Here is a 17834-nt window from a genome sequence, read left to right as displayed (position 1 = left end):
CATATGCATACGCTGTGATAGGTAATAAAAGCTAAGCTGCAGGGTAAATAGCAGGTTTAGGGCTTTGCACTGCTGCCTCCATTAAACTTATGCTTTGCATTTTAATTCTGAAGAGGTGGGAGTAGCTTTCAAAGCTTCTTGTTTTGATCCCTCAGGCCTACTCCTAGTTCTGACTTTATATTCCCTGTAGGGCTATCACTGATAGTAACCTTTCATAACAAGTCAGCTGAATACCCCTGCTCACACATCTGAAAGACTCCAAGTGAGCTGTTTTGTCCCGGCACCGTGTCCCAGGAACGAGTTCAGGGCAGGACTGGGGTTGGTGCATGGCTGTTGATGCTACTTACTTACTTTTAAGAGTAAACTGAAAGCCTAGATGTTGCACAGAAAACGCCTATAAGTCTAGAACGGCACTGCTAAGGTTTTTTAAAGAAAATGAGCTGCCTGAGTACAAGAATGCTGAATATCTCTTACCTTACTGTGTAAGCAACTCAAAGCTTGTTCCTCAGGGCTCTTTTAAAAACAGACTGCAGTGACTCCTGGGCAGGTTTCTGTGGAAGATGACTGCAGCATTGCTGAAGAGTAGTCCCACGTACACTCTCACTGCAGCTATTGGGTGACCATTTTAATTCCTTTATTAAAAGGAAACCAGCAACCTGTAGGTACTATGTCTATCCTTAGTTTTCCGTTTATGACAATAAAAACAAAATAAAATCTAAATCCCTCTGAAGCGCCACTGTGCCTGCTGCTCTGTTGCTTAAGCTGTACTCTGTGGCAGTCCCTTTTTCAGCAGGGATGTGAGATAGCTGCCTAGTTCCTCATCCTAGAGAGAGAAAAGAGAAACAAGCTGAAAGCAACATTCCGTTTGACTGTTTCCCATTTGGTGCAATAAATTAGACTCTGCTACCTGGAAAGAGAGTGAAATAATTCTTGGACCCAGCAAAATTTAATGTCAGCAGTGTTCAAAAATGGAAACCAATTCAGTTAGCACAAACCCATTTCTGGGTGTTCTTTCAAAATATCAGTGTAAAACTCCCATTTGTCAAAGAAGGTGCCTCTTTTGAAAATAAATGTCAGCTCTTCTTGAAAGTAAAGAATTAAAGACCTATTGTTTTTTGGTTTGTCCTCAAGAAGACATTTCCTTGCTGTGAAGGAAGCGTTAAAAAAAAAATAAAAAATACAAACACAAAATATACTCTTGAAAGCAGGAAAATGTAAATACAGCTGAGAATTAGAAGTTTGTTACTGTAGTGTCCTCAAAACAGATGAAATTACACTACTGTGTAGTTGCTCCAAACCAGTTGTCTTGAGTTCAGTGGTATCAGAGAAAACTGGCTCAACTGAGCCCTGTACAATGATTTGTACTAAAGCTAAAATGATTAAAAAAGATTGGCAGGGGCTCACTGTCATCTTTCGGTCAAACTACTTCAAAGATATAGAGGAGTGGTGAAAACTCACAGCAGCAATCCACTCTGCTAGCCAGTTTCAGAGTGTGAGGAGTTAAGACCAACTGGAGTTGCCTGAAAAGCATGTTTCTAAGTGTTCTTACCTGGTAAGTCCAGGATACAAGCAAAACTTTTGTTCCTTGATCCTCTGAATGTGCTGTAGCTTGGATAAGAATGGACTCTACTGTTATAGAGCCATCAGGGAGATGCTGAACGGAATAATCTTTCAGAATCCTGGTAAGAAAGAAGGTATGTGATTTATTTCGGAGGGGATAAACACACAAGCTGAAGGGTGGGTCACTCCCTGAATCTTGGAGCCTCGAATAGCAGTGTGCTGTTACTGCTTTTAGCTGTATCTCTGAGCCAGCACCTACTGCCCAGGGAAGGCAAAATGGACCTTATTCATAGCTTGCTTATTTTGGTGTTTGCACTAATCATGAAAAGACAGACCTTTCCTACAGAGTTCCATTTAAAGCTTTCCTGACAGCTAGCGCTCCAGTCTGAGACCCTATTCATCTGAGGAAAGCACTACTTTTGGACTAGACCAGCTGCCTTTAGTACAAAAATATTTAAGTTTCAACTGCTACCAGCTTCTGAATAGTTTTAAGGGCTGTCCAGATCCCATGCCTGATGGGTCTCACTCTGACCTAACATCTGAACTAATTTCAGCTAGAAGCAGCAGTGACAGCAGCAATCCCACAGGTAAGATTTCAGCTGGCCTGCACAAGCTTGTCAAAGGCCGTTGGCATGTACGCCGACTACCAACCTCTGCTACTGCAGTGTAATCACTGCTCTTTATTTTAGCTAAATAGACTGAAATCAAAAACATTTCGAGTTTTCTGGGCTGCAGTTTTCCTCATCTGTCCCACTGCAATGCGGCAAGTTTCCTTAGCTCTATAGAGCTGGTCTAGAATGGCAGGAAGGAGGGGGCACTTGTATTACCTCTGTCTGTTAAGAATGATACGCTCTAGTTCATCCCCAGCAAGAAAAGCCAAACACAGCCAAGAACGGACTTACGCTTTGAGATGGTTGTATACACGCAGCACTGTCTCATGTTCCTTCCGTGGATCCTGAATGTGAACACGGCAGGTGAAACGCAACTGATGTTCTGCAAGGCCCAGCTCTTTCAGGGCCTGCTCTGGAGAAACCAGACGGAAGCTCTGGAGATTGAAAGTACAAATCCATTACGAGCTATTTCTTTTTGCCCAGTCTTCTGAAGTTTTATTCCTCCTCTGTGGTCAGCTGAACACAGCTATGTGTTCATCACTGCAAAACTCCTGCAAAGAGTAGCAGCTAGGTGCGAGCGTGTGCAGGACAGCAGCGAAGGAGGGAAGAATGGAGCAAATAGCCAGAAAAAGGGCCCTACTGTTTCCCAAAACTGCATGTATTAAAAGTTGCTCTCTGAATATAAGTTGGTTCAACCTCTTTTTTTAATCACATGACTGATTTGCTCAACTACGAACATTAGGCTATAGAGTAAGAACTCCTTCCCTGGCACCTTTCAGTCCTTGTTCAAACTGAGGTCTACCAACAACAGGGTGCATCTCACTTCATTTGATTTTTACAGGCATGGTGAATCACAAACACCTCGTATTCACCGGCTGAAAACCACAGCTTCCTTAGAGCGTCCTTAGCTGTACCCAGGAGGTGGCAGGGGGCCAGCACCAAAAAAACACCCAGATTTTGAACAGAAGCAGCTCTACAGTCTGATCAGTTGTTTACTCTGACTTCATCCATTAGCATTCATGAGGCTGACCAGTGGAAAGTCTACCTTCACAACACCCTGCTGATGAAGAGGAAGATAACTAATTCCAAAGCTACGGGACTGGTAAAGACTGTCAATCAGGCAACTGACAATCTGGAGAGTCTTTCTTACAGACTAATCCCATTCACAGGCGTGCAGGAGCAGCTGTTGCTGGGCTCCTTCCAATAAACTAGGACTACACACCTTTATTTTGGTTCCTTGTTCACCTAGACCTTGCTCGTGAATGACAACAGTCTCATACAGAGGACAACAAGACAAGTTTAAGAACTTTTTTACTTACATTATCCTTCATAATTAATGTGCCATGCATGAGCTTTGGCTTCTTGACATCTGGTAAGAGACCTAACCCAAAGCCAGCAGAAGAGAAAGACAACAGGGTTAATGATACTGTGCCTACTTTTTACACCTATAAGAAGATTGCTTTAGGACTTAAGAGATTCGATTTTTTTTTTTTTTCCTCCAAGTGAAATAAGGGTTGTACATCCTTCCACTGAGGTATGATAGGTTCAGAGACAGTGATTTTACATTTTAATTCTCCTGTCACTTAAAAACAAAGTATGTGGTGCTTAAACCACTAGCAATGCTCTAGAAACATGGAAAACAATGCTTGTAATCTAGAACATCTGCCTCTCTTTTCCCATGTTACACCTTGATTTGAGAAATTATAAATTTTTTCTTAAATTAGATGTTAAAAAGTAATTCCAAATTTCACAGAACTAGCTAGTAAAAGCATACATGGACTTTGTTTACATCGTGAACGGGTAACAAATAGCAAAGTCGCTTTTTTTTTTTTTTTTTAACCTTTTAACTAAACGTCTACTAAACAAATCAACACTAATTATTGAACATACATTCACAGCAGAACAGTCACTTCATTTCACAGGAAGCCCTTCACAACCACTAAACGCTGGTAAAGCATGTTCTTATACAGGAAGTAATGCTGTAAGGCACCATTTTTACAAGTGGCCCTGCAATGCTGTCTCTGCGTAATGCAAACACTATACAAATTAACTTCAATACAGTGATAGGGCCCAAAAGATGAAACTCTGTTGAAAATGCATCACCTATTGCTGTTTCTCTCTTCAAGAGTCCCAGGGATATGTCCACTGGAATGCTGGGATTGGTGAATATTGTCGTTGTCTCTCCATTTGCAGGCATGTAACAGTTCACGTCTGCAGTGTAAACAATCAGCGTTGGAAGGACTTAAGGGAGCATCTCCCATCCCAGACCACTGTTTTACCCAAAAGCAGCAAGCAGGCAGTCCCAAAATGGATTGTGGTATGACTTTGGCAGAAGCCCTGTTTAGGGCAGGAAGTGAATAGCAGCAGTACCTACTGACTCAGCTATGCTTAACTGGAAAACCTCCCTGTGAGGGGGAGCAAGATCACAGGCTGCAACAAAACTGTCTGCTACCTGATGTGCATAACAAATTACTGCAAAGAAATCTGCAGTCAGTAAGTAAACATCCAATGTAAATTCTGTACTTTCTCCACTCATCTTGTAAGAGTCAGCTGTTTTTAGGAGTTCATTTTTCCTTTTGGAGCTCATTCCCAGTAACTAGTTGTTAACTTAGAATTTCAGATGTTTTCCCCCGCATGCCTCTGCTTCTTTTAGGAGCCCAGAGAAATAAAAATTCAGTAAATACTTGACTAAAAACAACACAAACATCTCAAAACCACTTGAATTGTTCTTAAAAACTAAACAAACTGTTTTCACACTGGCACTGCTCTTTATGCTACAGGCATTAATTTCTGACTTGAGGCTGGCTGGCCGAGGGAACTGCAAGTAACTTTAGTCCATTAGACAGTGCAGTTAGGCGTAAAGTATGTGAACTTAAAGCCTTCCCTCTACTGCTGTTCTCTCTCCAGTACCAACACTGTACGTACGAAATTCCTGCTCGATTTTCTGTTTCAGGAACTCCATTTTCTTTGCTTCACCATGGACCAGGAGAACGTTTTGTGGCTCAGCCTGGCGAATCAGCTGCATTATTCCCTTGGCATCAGCGTGGGCACTGAAGGACATGTACTCCACTTGCATCTTCACCTCCAGCTGCAGGGGGAAATAAGCACAGGCTTCCTGAATCAGGAAACGCTTAAGTCCCCTATAGTTTATAAACCACACAGGAACAGACCCAGATCCCTCCATATTTGTTTCAGAGAAGGAAGCAGAACACTAAATAGGAAAATGAGGTTGGGGAGATAGCTGCTTAGCAACAGAGACTGAACACGTTGCTGTACAAAAAAGGACTCAAATTCTACAGGATCAAACTGTACAATTTCAAAACACAATTCTCATCTCACATTTGTGAAAACAAATCAATATTTAGGACACTTATTACCAGGTATAATATCCCCTTCAGTATGAAACCGTATCACTGTTACCTATCCGACTAATGGAGATCTACTTGTTAAGCAGCATTGTAAGTCATCTCCTGACAAAGTCTAGTGGCATATGTCCAATGAAATGTCAGGAAGAGAGATGCTATTGCCAAAACAAAGGAAAAATAACTAGCCCAACTCTGATGAAAACGTTACTCAGGTATTTTCAGTGATACACACTGCATACTCCCATTACTAGTACGTACAGTCTTAACTATCACCCAAAGCGATCTTCTTTGCTGAGAAGAAAACTCACTATTTGTCGTCCTTCCATTTCCAGCTTGCGCTGTCCACTCAGAATCTTATGGCCTACAGTTCCTTGCACACAGTAGCCCGGCATGATGACCTGAGAAGAAAAACAGAAGTCTGCAGACTCTGCACATAGGCATATGTAGGATAGTTGCTGTTAACATAAAAATACATCAGCGTTATGCATGCGTGGTAAGATTCTGTTCTTCCCATCTCACGTACTACCATTCTTTGCTGCGAAGTTACTTACTCCATTCTGTTTGCCCTCTTCTGCAGCTTTTGTGGTGAACACCCAACTACAGAACACATGTGAGGATGAAATTAAGAAAGTGAATTGCTGAAATCTGTGCACCACTCAATATGAATTACTGCTAGTTACCAGTGGCTTCTAAGCAGCTTCAAATGAATGGAAGCACTTTTGAAAATAAAATCTCCCACCACATCCTAGACATGTACCTCCAGTGCTTACCTCGTCACACATGGCAGAAGACAAAACTCAGAGCTTCAAAGAGCTCTAGCCTGGATTGTTCTGCTGGAGGATCCCTGTCACTTAACCCCGGACACTCGGGAAAAGCTTTCCTGAAACTTTGTACTTATAGCTGTATCAGTAACACTATCACATTAACCAAAAAAAATCACTTAGGGCAACAGAATTTCTTACCATGTTCTTTTCATTCCCTGCCCATTTCCTGAAGATCTGAAGGGACTGTCCTGCATGAAGCATTCCAGGGGTTGCAAAAACAACCTAGAGTTCAAAGATGTGTCAAGATTCTTGCAGCTACCTCCCAATAAACCACTCAAAAAACAAAATCAGCAATAAAACATTGTGTTGTAAGGGATCTGTCTCCTGACTTTATTCAAAAGGAACACGCTGTAAAAATTATAGTTCAAATCAGCAGAAAGGCTATAGATTATATGACAATGCTATTTTTGGTTTATTTTCTTCTAGCATTTTAGCTTTACTGGAATAAAGATAGCAAGATCTTTAACACAGTAATAGCGATAGAGGCATTCAGATGGCCTGGCCCCAAAAAGGTCTTGGGACAGGACGCTGGTATTAATAGGGTAGAGGATGCTTAGTCTTTGCAGGCTGCCCGTTTGCCTACATCAGGAATAGAGGGGTACAAAAATGGCTCCCTGCCACTACACATGTGCTCTATTACCTTTTTAATGCCCACCTACCATAGGTCCTGGATTATCTGCAAAGGCCCGGTCAAACGCTTTGATGTGTTTAAATTCAAACATGTTTCTCTGCACAAAGGTTTTCCGAATTTTTTGATTCGTCCATGTGATGAAGAGTTTGTAATAATGATTTGCCTTTTCTGTCAGTCCCGTGGAAAAATAAATTGGCGCCTTCAAGTTCATTCTTTCCCTGTAGAAAGAAATGATCCAGACAGATGTGACTGCCAAACTGGGATCTCTGCTCCCCACGCTGAATATCCAAGAACATGTCGTCTCCAAAGATTTTTGTGCATGCCCCATTCTCAGAGAGCTTTTAAGGCAACATTAACGACAGTGCTGTACCACTATGCATTTATCTATTAAGAAGTCAGCTGTAGTACAACTCCTTTTCTAATCTGGTACAGCCATCATCCATCCATTACGGATATCAATCATTCTGCTACGGGAAAAAATTAAAAGCAGTATCATTTGATACTATCAAAACCAACTCCACACCTGATTTTTTCACACTCAATCTCACATTGCTTATGGGTAAGTTTAATTCTTTATTACTTCACCCCTCCTCCCATGAAAACATTTTTACAATGCTGGAAAGATGAGTAGACTTTCTTAAATGACAATTGATCCTAAGTGTTTGGGAGAAGGGTGGAGAATGACCCTGAAAATTTTTAGTTTACTGCTTAGAGGCAAAAGCACTAGGAAATAAGCAGAAAGAGGTAATTCTGAAATGGCCAGCATGGGCAAACATGCAGAGGAATACCAACTGGGAATACTTGTACTAAACAGACATAAAAGATTCACAGAAACCTGTCAGTACCACAACGTGAGAAGGAAGAAAAGGAGGAACATGCACAGAAGAGGTTGCACTCACCAGAAGGTTTCCAGTAAAATGCAAAGTTCCTGTGCACGTCCAAGGGCAAAAACTGGGATAAGAACCTGCAAATGAGATAGTGATTTAGAGCCTGCTAAACCAAAACAGCATGTAAATGGCCCTGTAGCACTATCATTCCTGAACAAGTCCCTCAGTTCCTTCTGATAGTCCTTTGCTGACCTTTTTTCCCCACATGAATCCGTTCCTCAGCAGTTTTGGAGTGAGAGGCACTGACATTTGACAGACGCCTATCCATTTGCCTAAGACCTCAGTTTGTACATACTGAAGGAAGTCCCCGGCAGGGTACGGTGCCTGTGAAAATATGCAGTTCTGCTTGTTCGCTCCTGTATGGTATTTTGGGAGGGATCTCCTTTCCCAAAGAGAAATTAGGCTAATTCTCAGAGTGGGTGTGATTTCACACCCTCTTCACCAACTCTTACTTTCTAGCTGGACCCCTTCAAGACAAGGCAGTTTTCTTACAAGTTGCTTTTTAGTTCCCTGTTCATCACAGTGTCATGATGGAGAGGGGATACTGCAGTTACTGAAAGCATCTCACACAACACATTGTCAATACAATGGGAATTCACTTTGTCATTCCTTAAGCGTCCAAATACTATAAACTGTCATTCCTTAAGTGTCCAAATACTATAAACGGTACCAGTAGGAAATTTCTAATGACATAACACAAATGAAAATAAAACCGTATTTCTGGCGTTATTTACAGAAACAGAGACTAATTTGTGTTACTGTTCTCAATTGCTTAGTCTATGCTAGGGTAATTATAATATTGCTCATCTATGCTGGGGTAATTATGACATTCCTCCCCTCCCAACTTAAGGGATAAAGAACGTTGAAGTAGAAAACAACATACATACAACTGAGCTCCACAGACAGGTTTTGCACACTGTATCATATTTCAGGTGTTTTCTTCAGTTACATGCTGTCACTTGGCAGCAAATAGTTAACACTACTAATTTGTTTTTCAGATTCATTGACAAACAATGAGAAAGCATCATCTGTTTCTTAATGGAGCTGCTAAGTAAACCATACCTGCTACCAAGAGACTCACCCTTTTCTTCTACAAGCAAGCCTACATCTTGCCCTTGCTAGGACAAGAACAGTAAATAAAACATAGGTCTTAAAAGTGACAGATGACAAACTGCCATAGCTTTTAACCAAAACGCAATTCAAATTCCACACGTACAATTATCAGCCAGACTGGACTTTCCATTTAATCAGGATTTAAATGAGGTAAGTCGTAGGAACATAGCAACAGATCCTCAGCTTCAGTCAAACCAGCGAAGCTCCCCTGCATTCAGAATTTCCACTTCTAGCTCCAGTTTCTGAGGGTTTTTTTAATGTCTTTTACTAGGCATGCTCTAAATCAGGCGTTAACGAAAAAGAGACTCTCAAAAATTTCCTTTACGTTACTAAAGGCAAGGAGGGATCAAATTTTAGAGAAAAAGAAAAGGTCAACTGAAATTCTGAAAAAAAAACGGACTGACGCCACTAAAAGCCATGTTATGATGCTTTCGTACGTTCCATGTGCTTTGTGACTACCTGATTTCAACATCAGTTGTTTAGATAAAATCACGCTTACTGGAAAAGTCTCAGCCAGACAGAACAGCTAGGCGAGTGAAAGTCATATGCAAGGCACTTAACCATCATTTATTGCATTATAAGCTTTGTGCTTTTACACTAACAGCCAGCGAAGCGTTGAACAGCACAAAGCAGGATGCTGAACAGACAGACCCGGCTACACTGGAAATCATTTCTGATTAAGAAGCAGTAATTTGGACAGTCTCAATTTCTTAATTTACTTGGACTAAAAGGATGTTTCAGTACACACGATGCAAATAAGGTTAATTTTGTCTTTATCCTCTATAATTTGGAGACTGTAAGCACAGTATTTCCCTTACTGCCTTGTTCACTTAAACTACGCGAAGAAGAAAAACTGTAAGCGCCTAATACTCTGTCTTTTAAAGCACAGATGCAGCAATGCAAGAACTCCATCAGTTTCATATAGCGGTCATGCACGAAGGCTCGAGTTAATTAGCAGTAACCCACAGCACTACAGAATCAACAAGAGCTTCACAGATTGGAAGAGACATTACTTAGGTTATTCCACGAGCCATACCTTCCCTCCTCTTTCTACAGTCTCATGAACCTTCTTCAAGAAATCCCTTTCTCTGCAGCGTTTGGAGTCTCTGATAGTTGTGGCATAAGTGGATTCACTTATTAATAAATCTGGGCGACACTTATCAATCCAGGCAGCCCTAAAACAAAAGAAACGCTTAAAAGCTTATCAGATTAAGAGATGGTATTTGGCATTTCTGATCTGCTAGTCTCAAAGATGGGTGAAGAATGTCACCACCTCTGTTGGCAGATAGGAAAGCAGAAATGCAGAGACTGCAGAGACTGGCTTGCCCAAAGTCACCTAGGGCTTCCACGGCAGCATCAAGTTTCCTGTCTCTACAGGCCATGCTTTCCTTAAACGAATTCAGCCCAGAATAGAAACTAACTCCACATGTTTTGAAAGGCAATTCTTCTCCAATCTGTTACTGGTTTTTAACACATTAAAACATTATTCTAAATATCACCAATATTATAAATCTCTCATATTTACCCGTAAAAATAAAATCAATCCTAATTTTAAAGCTTGTGATCAAAGCTCTCTTAGAAAGTAAACACATTTAGAAGATACTATGGCAATAAAGCATTTCAAATATCTAAACCCCATTACTGCACAGTCTTATAAAAGAACATATGACTGTACGGAACAAGACTACAATAAGGTTTATCGTGAGGAATCAGTGTAAATCTGTTCATTCACGTAATTCAAAATTGCATTCATCTTTCTAGCAAAGGCCTAACTAAATGTTCCAGTCCCCCTTACAAGAACAAAGAAACACTGCTGATAAGGCCCTAGGGAATAACAGAAGCTGCTGCTAAAATCTTCCTGTTTGAAATACATGCAACTCATAGAAACTCAGCTTCCTACTCACCCTAAATGTCTGTCTGGCGTCATGTTGTAATCACCCTAATGGAAGAAGAGAAATCCGTTTATTTTCTCAAGGTAATAGGACACACACTATTAAAAGGAGATGCAGGTTTCTATACATGGTGTTGTGCATACTTACAGTGTAAACAACAGACTCGCATCCAACCTTAATCTGGAACATGGCTGCTCCTAGCACATGGCCCGCATAGTACGCCTTGATCTCCAACTCCTCATCCACCTGCATGAACAGGCAAATAGTGCAGTAGTGCACACATTTTAAAAAGATAAAATTGCTCCGCCTTCCACAGCAATCCAGTTGGTGTGACTGAAGACTATGCAGCAACGGTCGTTTACCTGAACCGTCTGGTGAAGGTGAACAGCAACAACTTTTTTCATGCAGTCTTTAATCATTTGGGACGTGAAGAAGTTAGTTTCCCCTTTCTTATCTACAGTGATTTTCCTATAGTCCTCCAGGAGGATGGGACAGATGGCTTTGGTAGGATGTGTCATGTAAATAGGCCCATCATAGCCGACCATTTCACTGAAGTACGGCAAAGCTCCACAATGGTCCAAATGAAAATGACTGCAAAAAAGACAGAAAAAATGAAGATGTTGCACAGGAATTTAGCCGGAGGTCTTTGGCGCTTGCCTGGTTCTCAAATCTCGTTTCAGGCTTTTAAAAGCACTGCACAACACAGAGGAACTTAAGAACCAACCAAAATACGAACGATCGACCTGAAACTTGTTTGGGTTACTAGTTTTAGCATCGCACAGGGAAAGAACAGCATAGAAAGCGTTCCTGTTTTCCATTTGAGCTGTAACAAGGAAGTAGTTTTCTCACCTGATGATCACGCAATCTAGGAAGTCAGTCAGCCTTCCGTTCTGAGTGATGTAAGAAAAATCCGGAAAGCGCCTCTGCAAAACATAAAAAAGCAGGTTATCTATTACTAAACAAAGCCAGTTAATGCTAAATTATTAATCCAGCAGAACAATGGCATGAACTGTCCACAACACTGGGAACACTGTGTAATCCATCTCAAGGCAAAATTGCAGTAGGTCAGCAGACTGGGCTGGTGTCAGCAATATGGTAAGAGCTGTACATGACACTGTTAAGGCTTATGTGCAGATAGAGTCAAAGAGAAAAAAGGGGGGAGGACCGTCAGGGGAGAGTCAGAGAACCTGATCTTGCAAACAAGTAAATTACAGCCAAGTTTATCTTCAAAGCAAAATAGGTGACCAACGCATTTGAGCTCACCCACAGGCATTAAGGCAAAAAGCCTCAAAATCTTTTCTGAAAAGGCACGTTTGCTCTCTGTCGTGCCTTGAATCTTTCTACTTGTGCAAAATATTTTTGCATTTATGCCTTTCTTACCTGTATCGGGTAACCAAATACCAGGAGTATTATCTAGCTCTACCTCTGAGGCATCAGCAAAGCTTCCATACAGCATGTCTTGGTGTGGATCCCACAAGTAATTAATCGCTCAAGAACAAGCCTCCTCACAGGAGCTATCTAACTAACGGTGGGATTAACGCTTTAAAGTATAGAAGATGCCTGCCCATATGAGGTGCAGCAACAACAAAAACAAGTGGGAATGGGGCATTCACAGCTTGCTTAATATTTTTTCAGAGGCTACGACCCAGGGAGAGGGAAAGAGGATGGCCGGATGGTAGAACTTCACAGATTGGAAATACCTGAGGGGTAGCTCTTGCACAGGAAGACAAGATTTTGGAAGGGAAATACTAGTTCAATCTCGGCAGTAACCCTTCTCCAGCAGTGGCCGATACAGATGCCCAATAGTGCACACCCAGCTAATAGCACCCATGTGCCATGCCAGATGGGTCAGGCAACATTCAAATGAAGGTGAATAGGCCAGGACGATGAACAAGGAGCTCTGCTAGGAAAGGCCAGGCAGATATGCCTTAAAAGCATCTCCATTCAACATTCAGGTTTCCCCACCATACTCACATCATCATTGTAGCCCATGTGCATCCCGCAGTCAAGCATTACGTTCTTCCCTGCGATGGACACTAGGATGCAGCTGCGCCCCACATCCTGGCCAGCCCCTGGACCCAAACAAAAGGAAGACAAGCAAGGCATCTCTAGCAATACTTGCAGTCACTTCAAAAGAGAAGCACTGAAAGATCTCTACAAACTTCAATCTCTAGCCCTAGCTCCCTTCCAGGGCAGGAGAAGGCCACATCCTTTCTTCCAAGCAAGTGGATCCGTTAGAGGGAAGCAGATGTGAGCTCACTTATCCCATTCCCTAAGCTTATGAGAGGGCCTTCCAGCTCCAGTCGCACAACTGCACTTACTACAGCACCGAGTCCAAGCCCATAAGCGGTTCAGATGCAGGGTACATTTGTTTTCTGCCCGGTACTGTGCAAGAGCAGCAACATAGTTTCAAAGCAGTTTTAGGTAAGAGCAAAATAATCTCTTAACTACCTGAAAATATCCAAATTGACCTATTTCTTCTGAGCTACGGGAAATGACTAGCCCAACGGCAGTGTCAATCGCATGAAGCCCAAAGTTCCCAGGGTTGTGCCCCACCACAAATACTCTGCCTCTCAGTGAAAGCACAGATTTCCCTAATGCACCAGGAAGTCTGTTCCAAGCTAGAAAATGACTGACTAGGATAGAGCAGTTTTCCTGCTTGGAACATCCACTGCCCTCTCAGCACTTAAATGCCTGTCAACAGCTTCTGTGCAACTCCCAAAATAATGAAAAATTGCTTCCTATGGATCTCCAGCTCCATCGAGTTTACTAATACTCTATCCATGCTGTACAATACTACAATAAATAACAGAAGACCTCTACAGTACTAGATATGATCTACAAGCCCTTCACCAATATCTGTTAGTGAATCTTTTCATTTAAGAATAGAGTTTGCAGGCTCTATTTGAGTGGCACTTGTTTGAACAGCAAAAGGAGGACAACGACACCCCTATGTTGCACAGATGTAACATACTCAAGTATACAACTGTGACCAGTTTTTGTGGCAGGGAAAAGTACATGCATCTCCAGCGGTCTAAAACACGTTATTACTAACTCCAAATTTCAACTCCAGTTTCGCTTGTTTCTTTTCAAGGAAATCACAGCATACAAAGTTTTTCAGCATGTCTATTTCAGGACCATTTTAGGTTTGGACTTACCCAAGGGAGTGACTTTTATTTCAGGCATTTTCATAAACTCTAGAACTTCAAGCAATACGATAAATTATCTCAGAGATACTCTGATGACAGCCATAAAGTCAAGAAAAGATTTAGCCTTTAGTCACAGCATTGCATTTGTTTTTCAGTATCAGACAGAAGACTTCAGCTGAGGCCTCCCCTTCTTCCTAGAGGGAAGACAGACAGACAACAGAAGTCAGATAAACACACACATTATTAGCTTCTCCTAGAAATTCACATATGTTTGGCTTCACTAGTAATAGTCACGCTTTCTTATGCTCCCTGAAAGCGCACATCAATTTCTTTCTGTTCAGATCACCTTTAATCATCAGATCATCTCAGCATCAGAAGCCTGGCACCACTTGCGCCTTGGAGACAGCCAACCCTAAGGCTTTTCACGCGCGCGACGCCCATCAGCAGGCCGCTGTGAGGAAAGGGCTCCCGCCCCCGCGACGGGCGGCCAGCCCTCAGGCGGCCGTTGCTCCCTCGCGCCGCCGAACGCCCTCCCGAAGCAACCTCGGTTTTGCGAGGCGACACCTCCTGAAACCACCTCGGCGAGCGAGCCGGCCGGCCGGCCTCCCGCTCCCCAACACCGCCGCCCGCCCGCCCGCCCTGCGGCCCGTAGCACACCTACGCCTGCCGCCGCCAGGCGACCCGAATAGGGCCCGCCGCGCCGCGCGCGCGCACACTCGCCCCGCGCACCCCTTCCCCGCCCCGCCCCAACGGCTCTCACCGCCCCGCCGTCCCTGCTCCGCGACGCCTCCGCGGCAACCCGCCCTTCCCCGACCCGGCGGAGGAAGGGGACGTAACGCCGCTCGCGCTTTGGCCAATAGCGCGCCGCGAGGCGCCCCACCGCCCCGCCCTCCTTCCTGCGCGGGGATTGGTCGCGCGGCGAGTGACGCGCTACCCGGCGCCGGGGCGATGGCGGGCCAGCAGGGCGTCTTCTGCCTCAGGGAGGTCCTCGTCGCCTTCCAGACGTGCGTCACGGAGCGGCGGGAGGTGCTGCTCGGCCCCTACCTGCGCGGATGGAGGGGGCTCATCCGGTGAGTGACCGCGGGCGCCGCTGCCCGGCCAGGGTGCCCGCCCGGCCGCCGCTAACGCGAGCCGGTCTCTCCCGCACGCAGGTTCCTGAACAGCCTGGGCGCCATCTTCTCCTTTGTTTCCAAGGACGCGCTGGCCAAAATACAGATCATGGAGAACTACTGCAGCGGCGAGCAGCAGCAGAAGTACCTGACGCTCCAGTCCATGGTGCAGTACGAGGTGGCCAACGGGCTGGTAGATACCCAGAAGCGGTCGGGGCACCCTGACTCCGGCTGCCGGACGGTGCTGCGCCTCCACAGAGCCCTGCGCTGGCTGCAGTTGTTCCTGGAGGGGCTGAGAACTGGTCAGGAAGACTCCAAGACATCAGTGATCTGCACGGACTCTTACAACGCTTCTCTGGCTAACTATCACCCCTGGATTATTCGCAAGGCTGCCACTGTGGCCTTCCATGCTTTACCTTCTCGAAATGCATTCCTTGAAATCATGAATGTGGGCACCCCTGAGGAGGCTGTCGTTATGCTGGGTGATGCCTTACCACATATCTGCAATGTCTATGGGATCACTGAGGAGCTCTATGCCCAACATAAGCTGCTTGATCTCCCTTGATGCGATGGATGTTAAACAGCAACTCCGCATCCTGACAGAAGTGGAAGGTGTGAAAACTATGTTTTCATACATACACAAACTATGGCACTCTTCCTTTCCTTTTCCAGTAGAGAGATAGCAAGCAAACTGGCAAAGCTATTCAGGATGCCTCACTTCGTAAGAAAAAAAAAAATGCACGCATGCACATATGCATCTGCCTCAGCTCTACAGGAAGAAAGAAGTCTAATAGCTTGCTTAAATGGATTTCTTTCCTCCCTTCTCCTGGATTCACCTTCAAAACTCTAGCTAGGTTTTGTGGAGGTTGGCTGGTTTCATTTTTTAAGCCAAACTGAACACCTTTAGCAACTTCTCTGTATTTACACCAATAGTTAGGATCTCATATGACTAAAATTTATGCATTAAAATTCAAGTTCTAACTTCCTGATATGATATTCTAAACATGCTGACACTACATGTCAGCTCACTTTGCCACTTTGTTTACAAGCCGTTCCCCTGAATAGGGCTGACCTTTGCTCTCTCTTATACTTTAACCTTGAAAACAGAATCCAGAATAAGGTGTCTCTGAAAAAAAGCTCTTTTCTTGGTGGTCACAGACTCACCCGATGATGGCTGCTAATTCTGTGCCACCTAGTTTTAAAGATGGAAATGTTGTTGCCTTTTGTTGCAATGAGATACTGTTCTTCCTTTGCGCATGGCGCCATTAAGCAGGAATGTTCTTTTCTGTGGAGCTTCCCCTGCTCGTTATTTTTGTATATGCTTTATGCTTCATGGGAATCAGAGCAATTTTTAGTATGTACTACACAATACTATATATCCAGATAAGGCTCCAAATTCTACTTGTTCTGTTTTCAAGCTGTGCTTCTAAACTGTGTTTTATCATGTTTTGGGGTTTTTTTTTTTCGTTTTGTTTGTTTGTTTGTTTGTCTTTACGACTGTCATATGCATACAGAAATGACATCTCTGGGGAGAAACCTGAATTTGGGCTGTAAGGCACGACCTTGTGAAGCTTACGGCTTCTATTTCAAATCAGTTACGGTGTTTCATGCACAGAAGTCACTTTATTTTTATATATGTGTGTGAAGTGTCTAAAATATGTGAACTAGGTAAAATGAAGTTTACTTAGCTTTTTAAAAGCAGAAGAAACATTAGAAAGACATGAATACTTGAACACTTGGGAGAGGAGGGAGCACCCCACAAATTTAGTCACGTATTTTGGCTGTATCTCTCAAATAGGAGGCACTTGGACTACTTCAACACTGTATGATTCACAAAATCACCATTACTTCATGGGATTAGTCTAACTGGTCATTAAACTGCTTGAGCAACTTGCCTCTGAAGAGCATCCTTTACAGGAATGCTTTATTTTTTGTGGTGTTGGAAGAAACAAAGTGTTCTTATATTCATATCCTGTCCTTCACTAGCAGCGTCTGATTAATTTACGTAGTGATCAGATATGAAACCAATCATGAGAAAAAACGCAGATGAAATTATAAGCTGCTGACTGAGCCCCTATTCTGACTACTCACATCTGTCAACGATGTTTTTTTGCCTGAAGAAAGGAAAATTAGTTTCCTTGCACATCCTAAGTGGAGGTTTTCTTGCTATACTGTGAAAACAAAAATATCATTCCCTTTCTGCTAAGACCACCTTAAAAAAATAACATAATTCCTTAGGATAAGTCCATATATTAAAATGGAGCAGTTCCATGTTACAAACTACAACATATCTCTTCCTGTCCAATACAGATACAGTTGGTATTTCATCTGTGTGGGGTAGTAAATGCCACAATATGACTGAAGTTTCTTTAAACTATGTCACAGTGTTCTGTGCCAAGTGAAGATAAGTTGTCTCTCTCTCTCTCGTGGGTTTAATGCAGAAATGGTAGTGTTACCACGTGGAAAAATTATTTTTTCTCCCTTGTCACATTCATTCTCAGCTGTTGGTCTTATGAGATAAATATTAATGCTGAAAGTGAACTTGATTTTTCCAATTAAAGAATCAAACTTTCTCAGTAGGGGAAAAACGTGTTGGAATTTTTTGGATAGCCAGTCTGTGCAAAGTATGCTTCAAGTAAAATACACCATTTTCCACTGATTTTCATGCTCTCATCTAAAAAAGGTATTTCTTA

At 43.0% G+C, this 17834-nt stretch overlaps 3 protein-coding genes across 7 annotated transcripts in view; 1 reads left to right on the top strand and 2 right to left on the bottom strand.

Moving 5' to 3' along the window:
* Positions 1-612: 612 nt before the first annotated feature.
* On the bottom strand, positions 613-15103 carry INTS11 (integrator complex subunit 11). Of its 5 annotated transcripts, none has more exons than XM_068916378.1 (18): positions 14967-15103; positions 14042-14226; positions 12858-12955; positions 11733-11806; positions 11246-11474; positions 11031-11129; positions 10896-10930; positions 10028-10166; positions 7891-7955; positions 7020-7209; positions 6499-6582; positions 5845-5934; positions 5097-5259; positions 4275-4382; positions 3491-3552; positions 2463-2605; positions 1550-1679; positions 613-823 (listed from the first exon to the last, which is right to left on the bottom strand). In XM_068916378.1, the coding sequence occupies exons 2-18, from the start codon at positions 14073-14075 to the stop codon at positions 758-760; spliced, it is 1809 nt and encodes a 602-aa protein (XP_068772479.1). In that variant the 5' UTR covers positions 14076-14226; positions 14967-15103; the 3' UTR covers positions 613-757. The 5 variants fall into 5 exon arrangements, with proteins under 5 accessions (XP_068772479.1, XP_068772477.1, XP_068772476.1 ...); XM_068916376.1 differs by lacking the exon at positions 14967-15103 and adding an exon at positions 14793-14930; XM_068916375.1 differs by lacking the exon at positions 14967-15103 and adding an exon at positions 14690-14780.
* CPTP (ceramide-1-phosphate transfer protein) lies at positions 14971-17720 on the top strand. Its single transcript, XM_068916395.1, has 2 exons — positions 14971-15102; positions 15184-17720. Exons 1-2 carry the CDS (start codon positions 14981-14983, stop codon positions 15704-15706), a joined length of 645 nt encoding a protein of 214 aa, XP_068772496.1. The 5' UTR covers positions 14971-14980; the 3' UTR covers positions 15707-17720.
* DVL1 (dishevelled segment polarity protein 1) overlaps positions 15289-17834 on the bottom strand; it is a 117244-nt gene continuing 114698 nt past the window's right edge. The window contains exon 18 of the transcript XR_011135847.1: positions 15289-15424. The gene's annotated coding sequence lies outside the window, so the exon portion shown is untranslated. The remainder of the gene's footprint in view (positions 15425-17834) is intronic.

The sequence above is a fragment of the Struthio camelus genome, chromosome 21 (genome assembly GCF_040807025.1).
Source record: "Struthio camelus isolate bStrCam1 chromosome 21, bStrCam1.hap1, whole genome shotgun sequence".
Classification (NCBI taxonomy): Eukaryota; Metazoa; Chordata; class Aves; order Struthioniformes; family Struthionidae; genus Struthio; species Struthio camelus.
Note: the sequence above shows the minus strand (reverse complement) of the source record. Positions and strands in the feature narration are given on the sequence as shown.

What these genes read in the sequence shown, in the direction of transcription:
- INTS11 (XM_068916378.1), bottom strand. Translation starts at nt 14,075, where the DNA reads ATGAAAATGCCTGAAATAAAAGTCACTCCCTTGG. An exon ending in AATAAAAGTCACTCCCTTGG is followed by an intron (nt 12,956 to 14,041) that starts GTAAGTCCAAAC and finishes GTTTGGGTCCAG; the next exon opens with GGGCTGGCCAGGATGTGGGG. An exon ending in CATTAATTATGAAGGATAAT is followed by an intron (nt 2,606 to 3,490) that starts GTAAGTAAAAAA and finishes TTCAATCTCCAG; the next exon opens with AGCTTCCGTCTGGTTTCTCC.
- CPTP (XM_068916395.1), top strand. Translation starts at nt 14,981, where the DNA reads ATGGCGGGCCAGCAGGGCGTCTTCTGCCTCAGGGAGGTCCTCGTCGCC. An exon ending in GGATGGAGGGGGCTCATCCG is followed by an intron (nt 15,103 to 15,183) that starts GTGAGTGACCGC and finishes TCCCGCACGCAG; the next exon opens with GTTCCTGAACAGCCTGGGCG.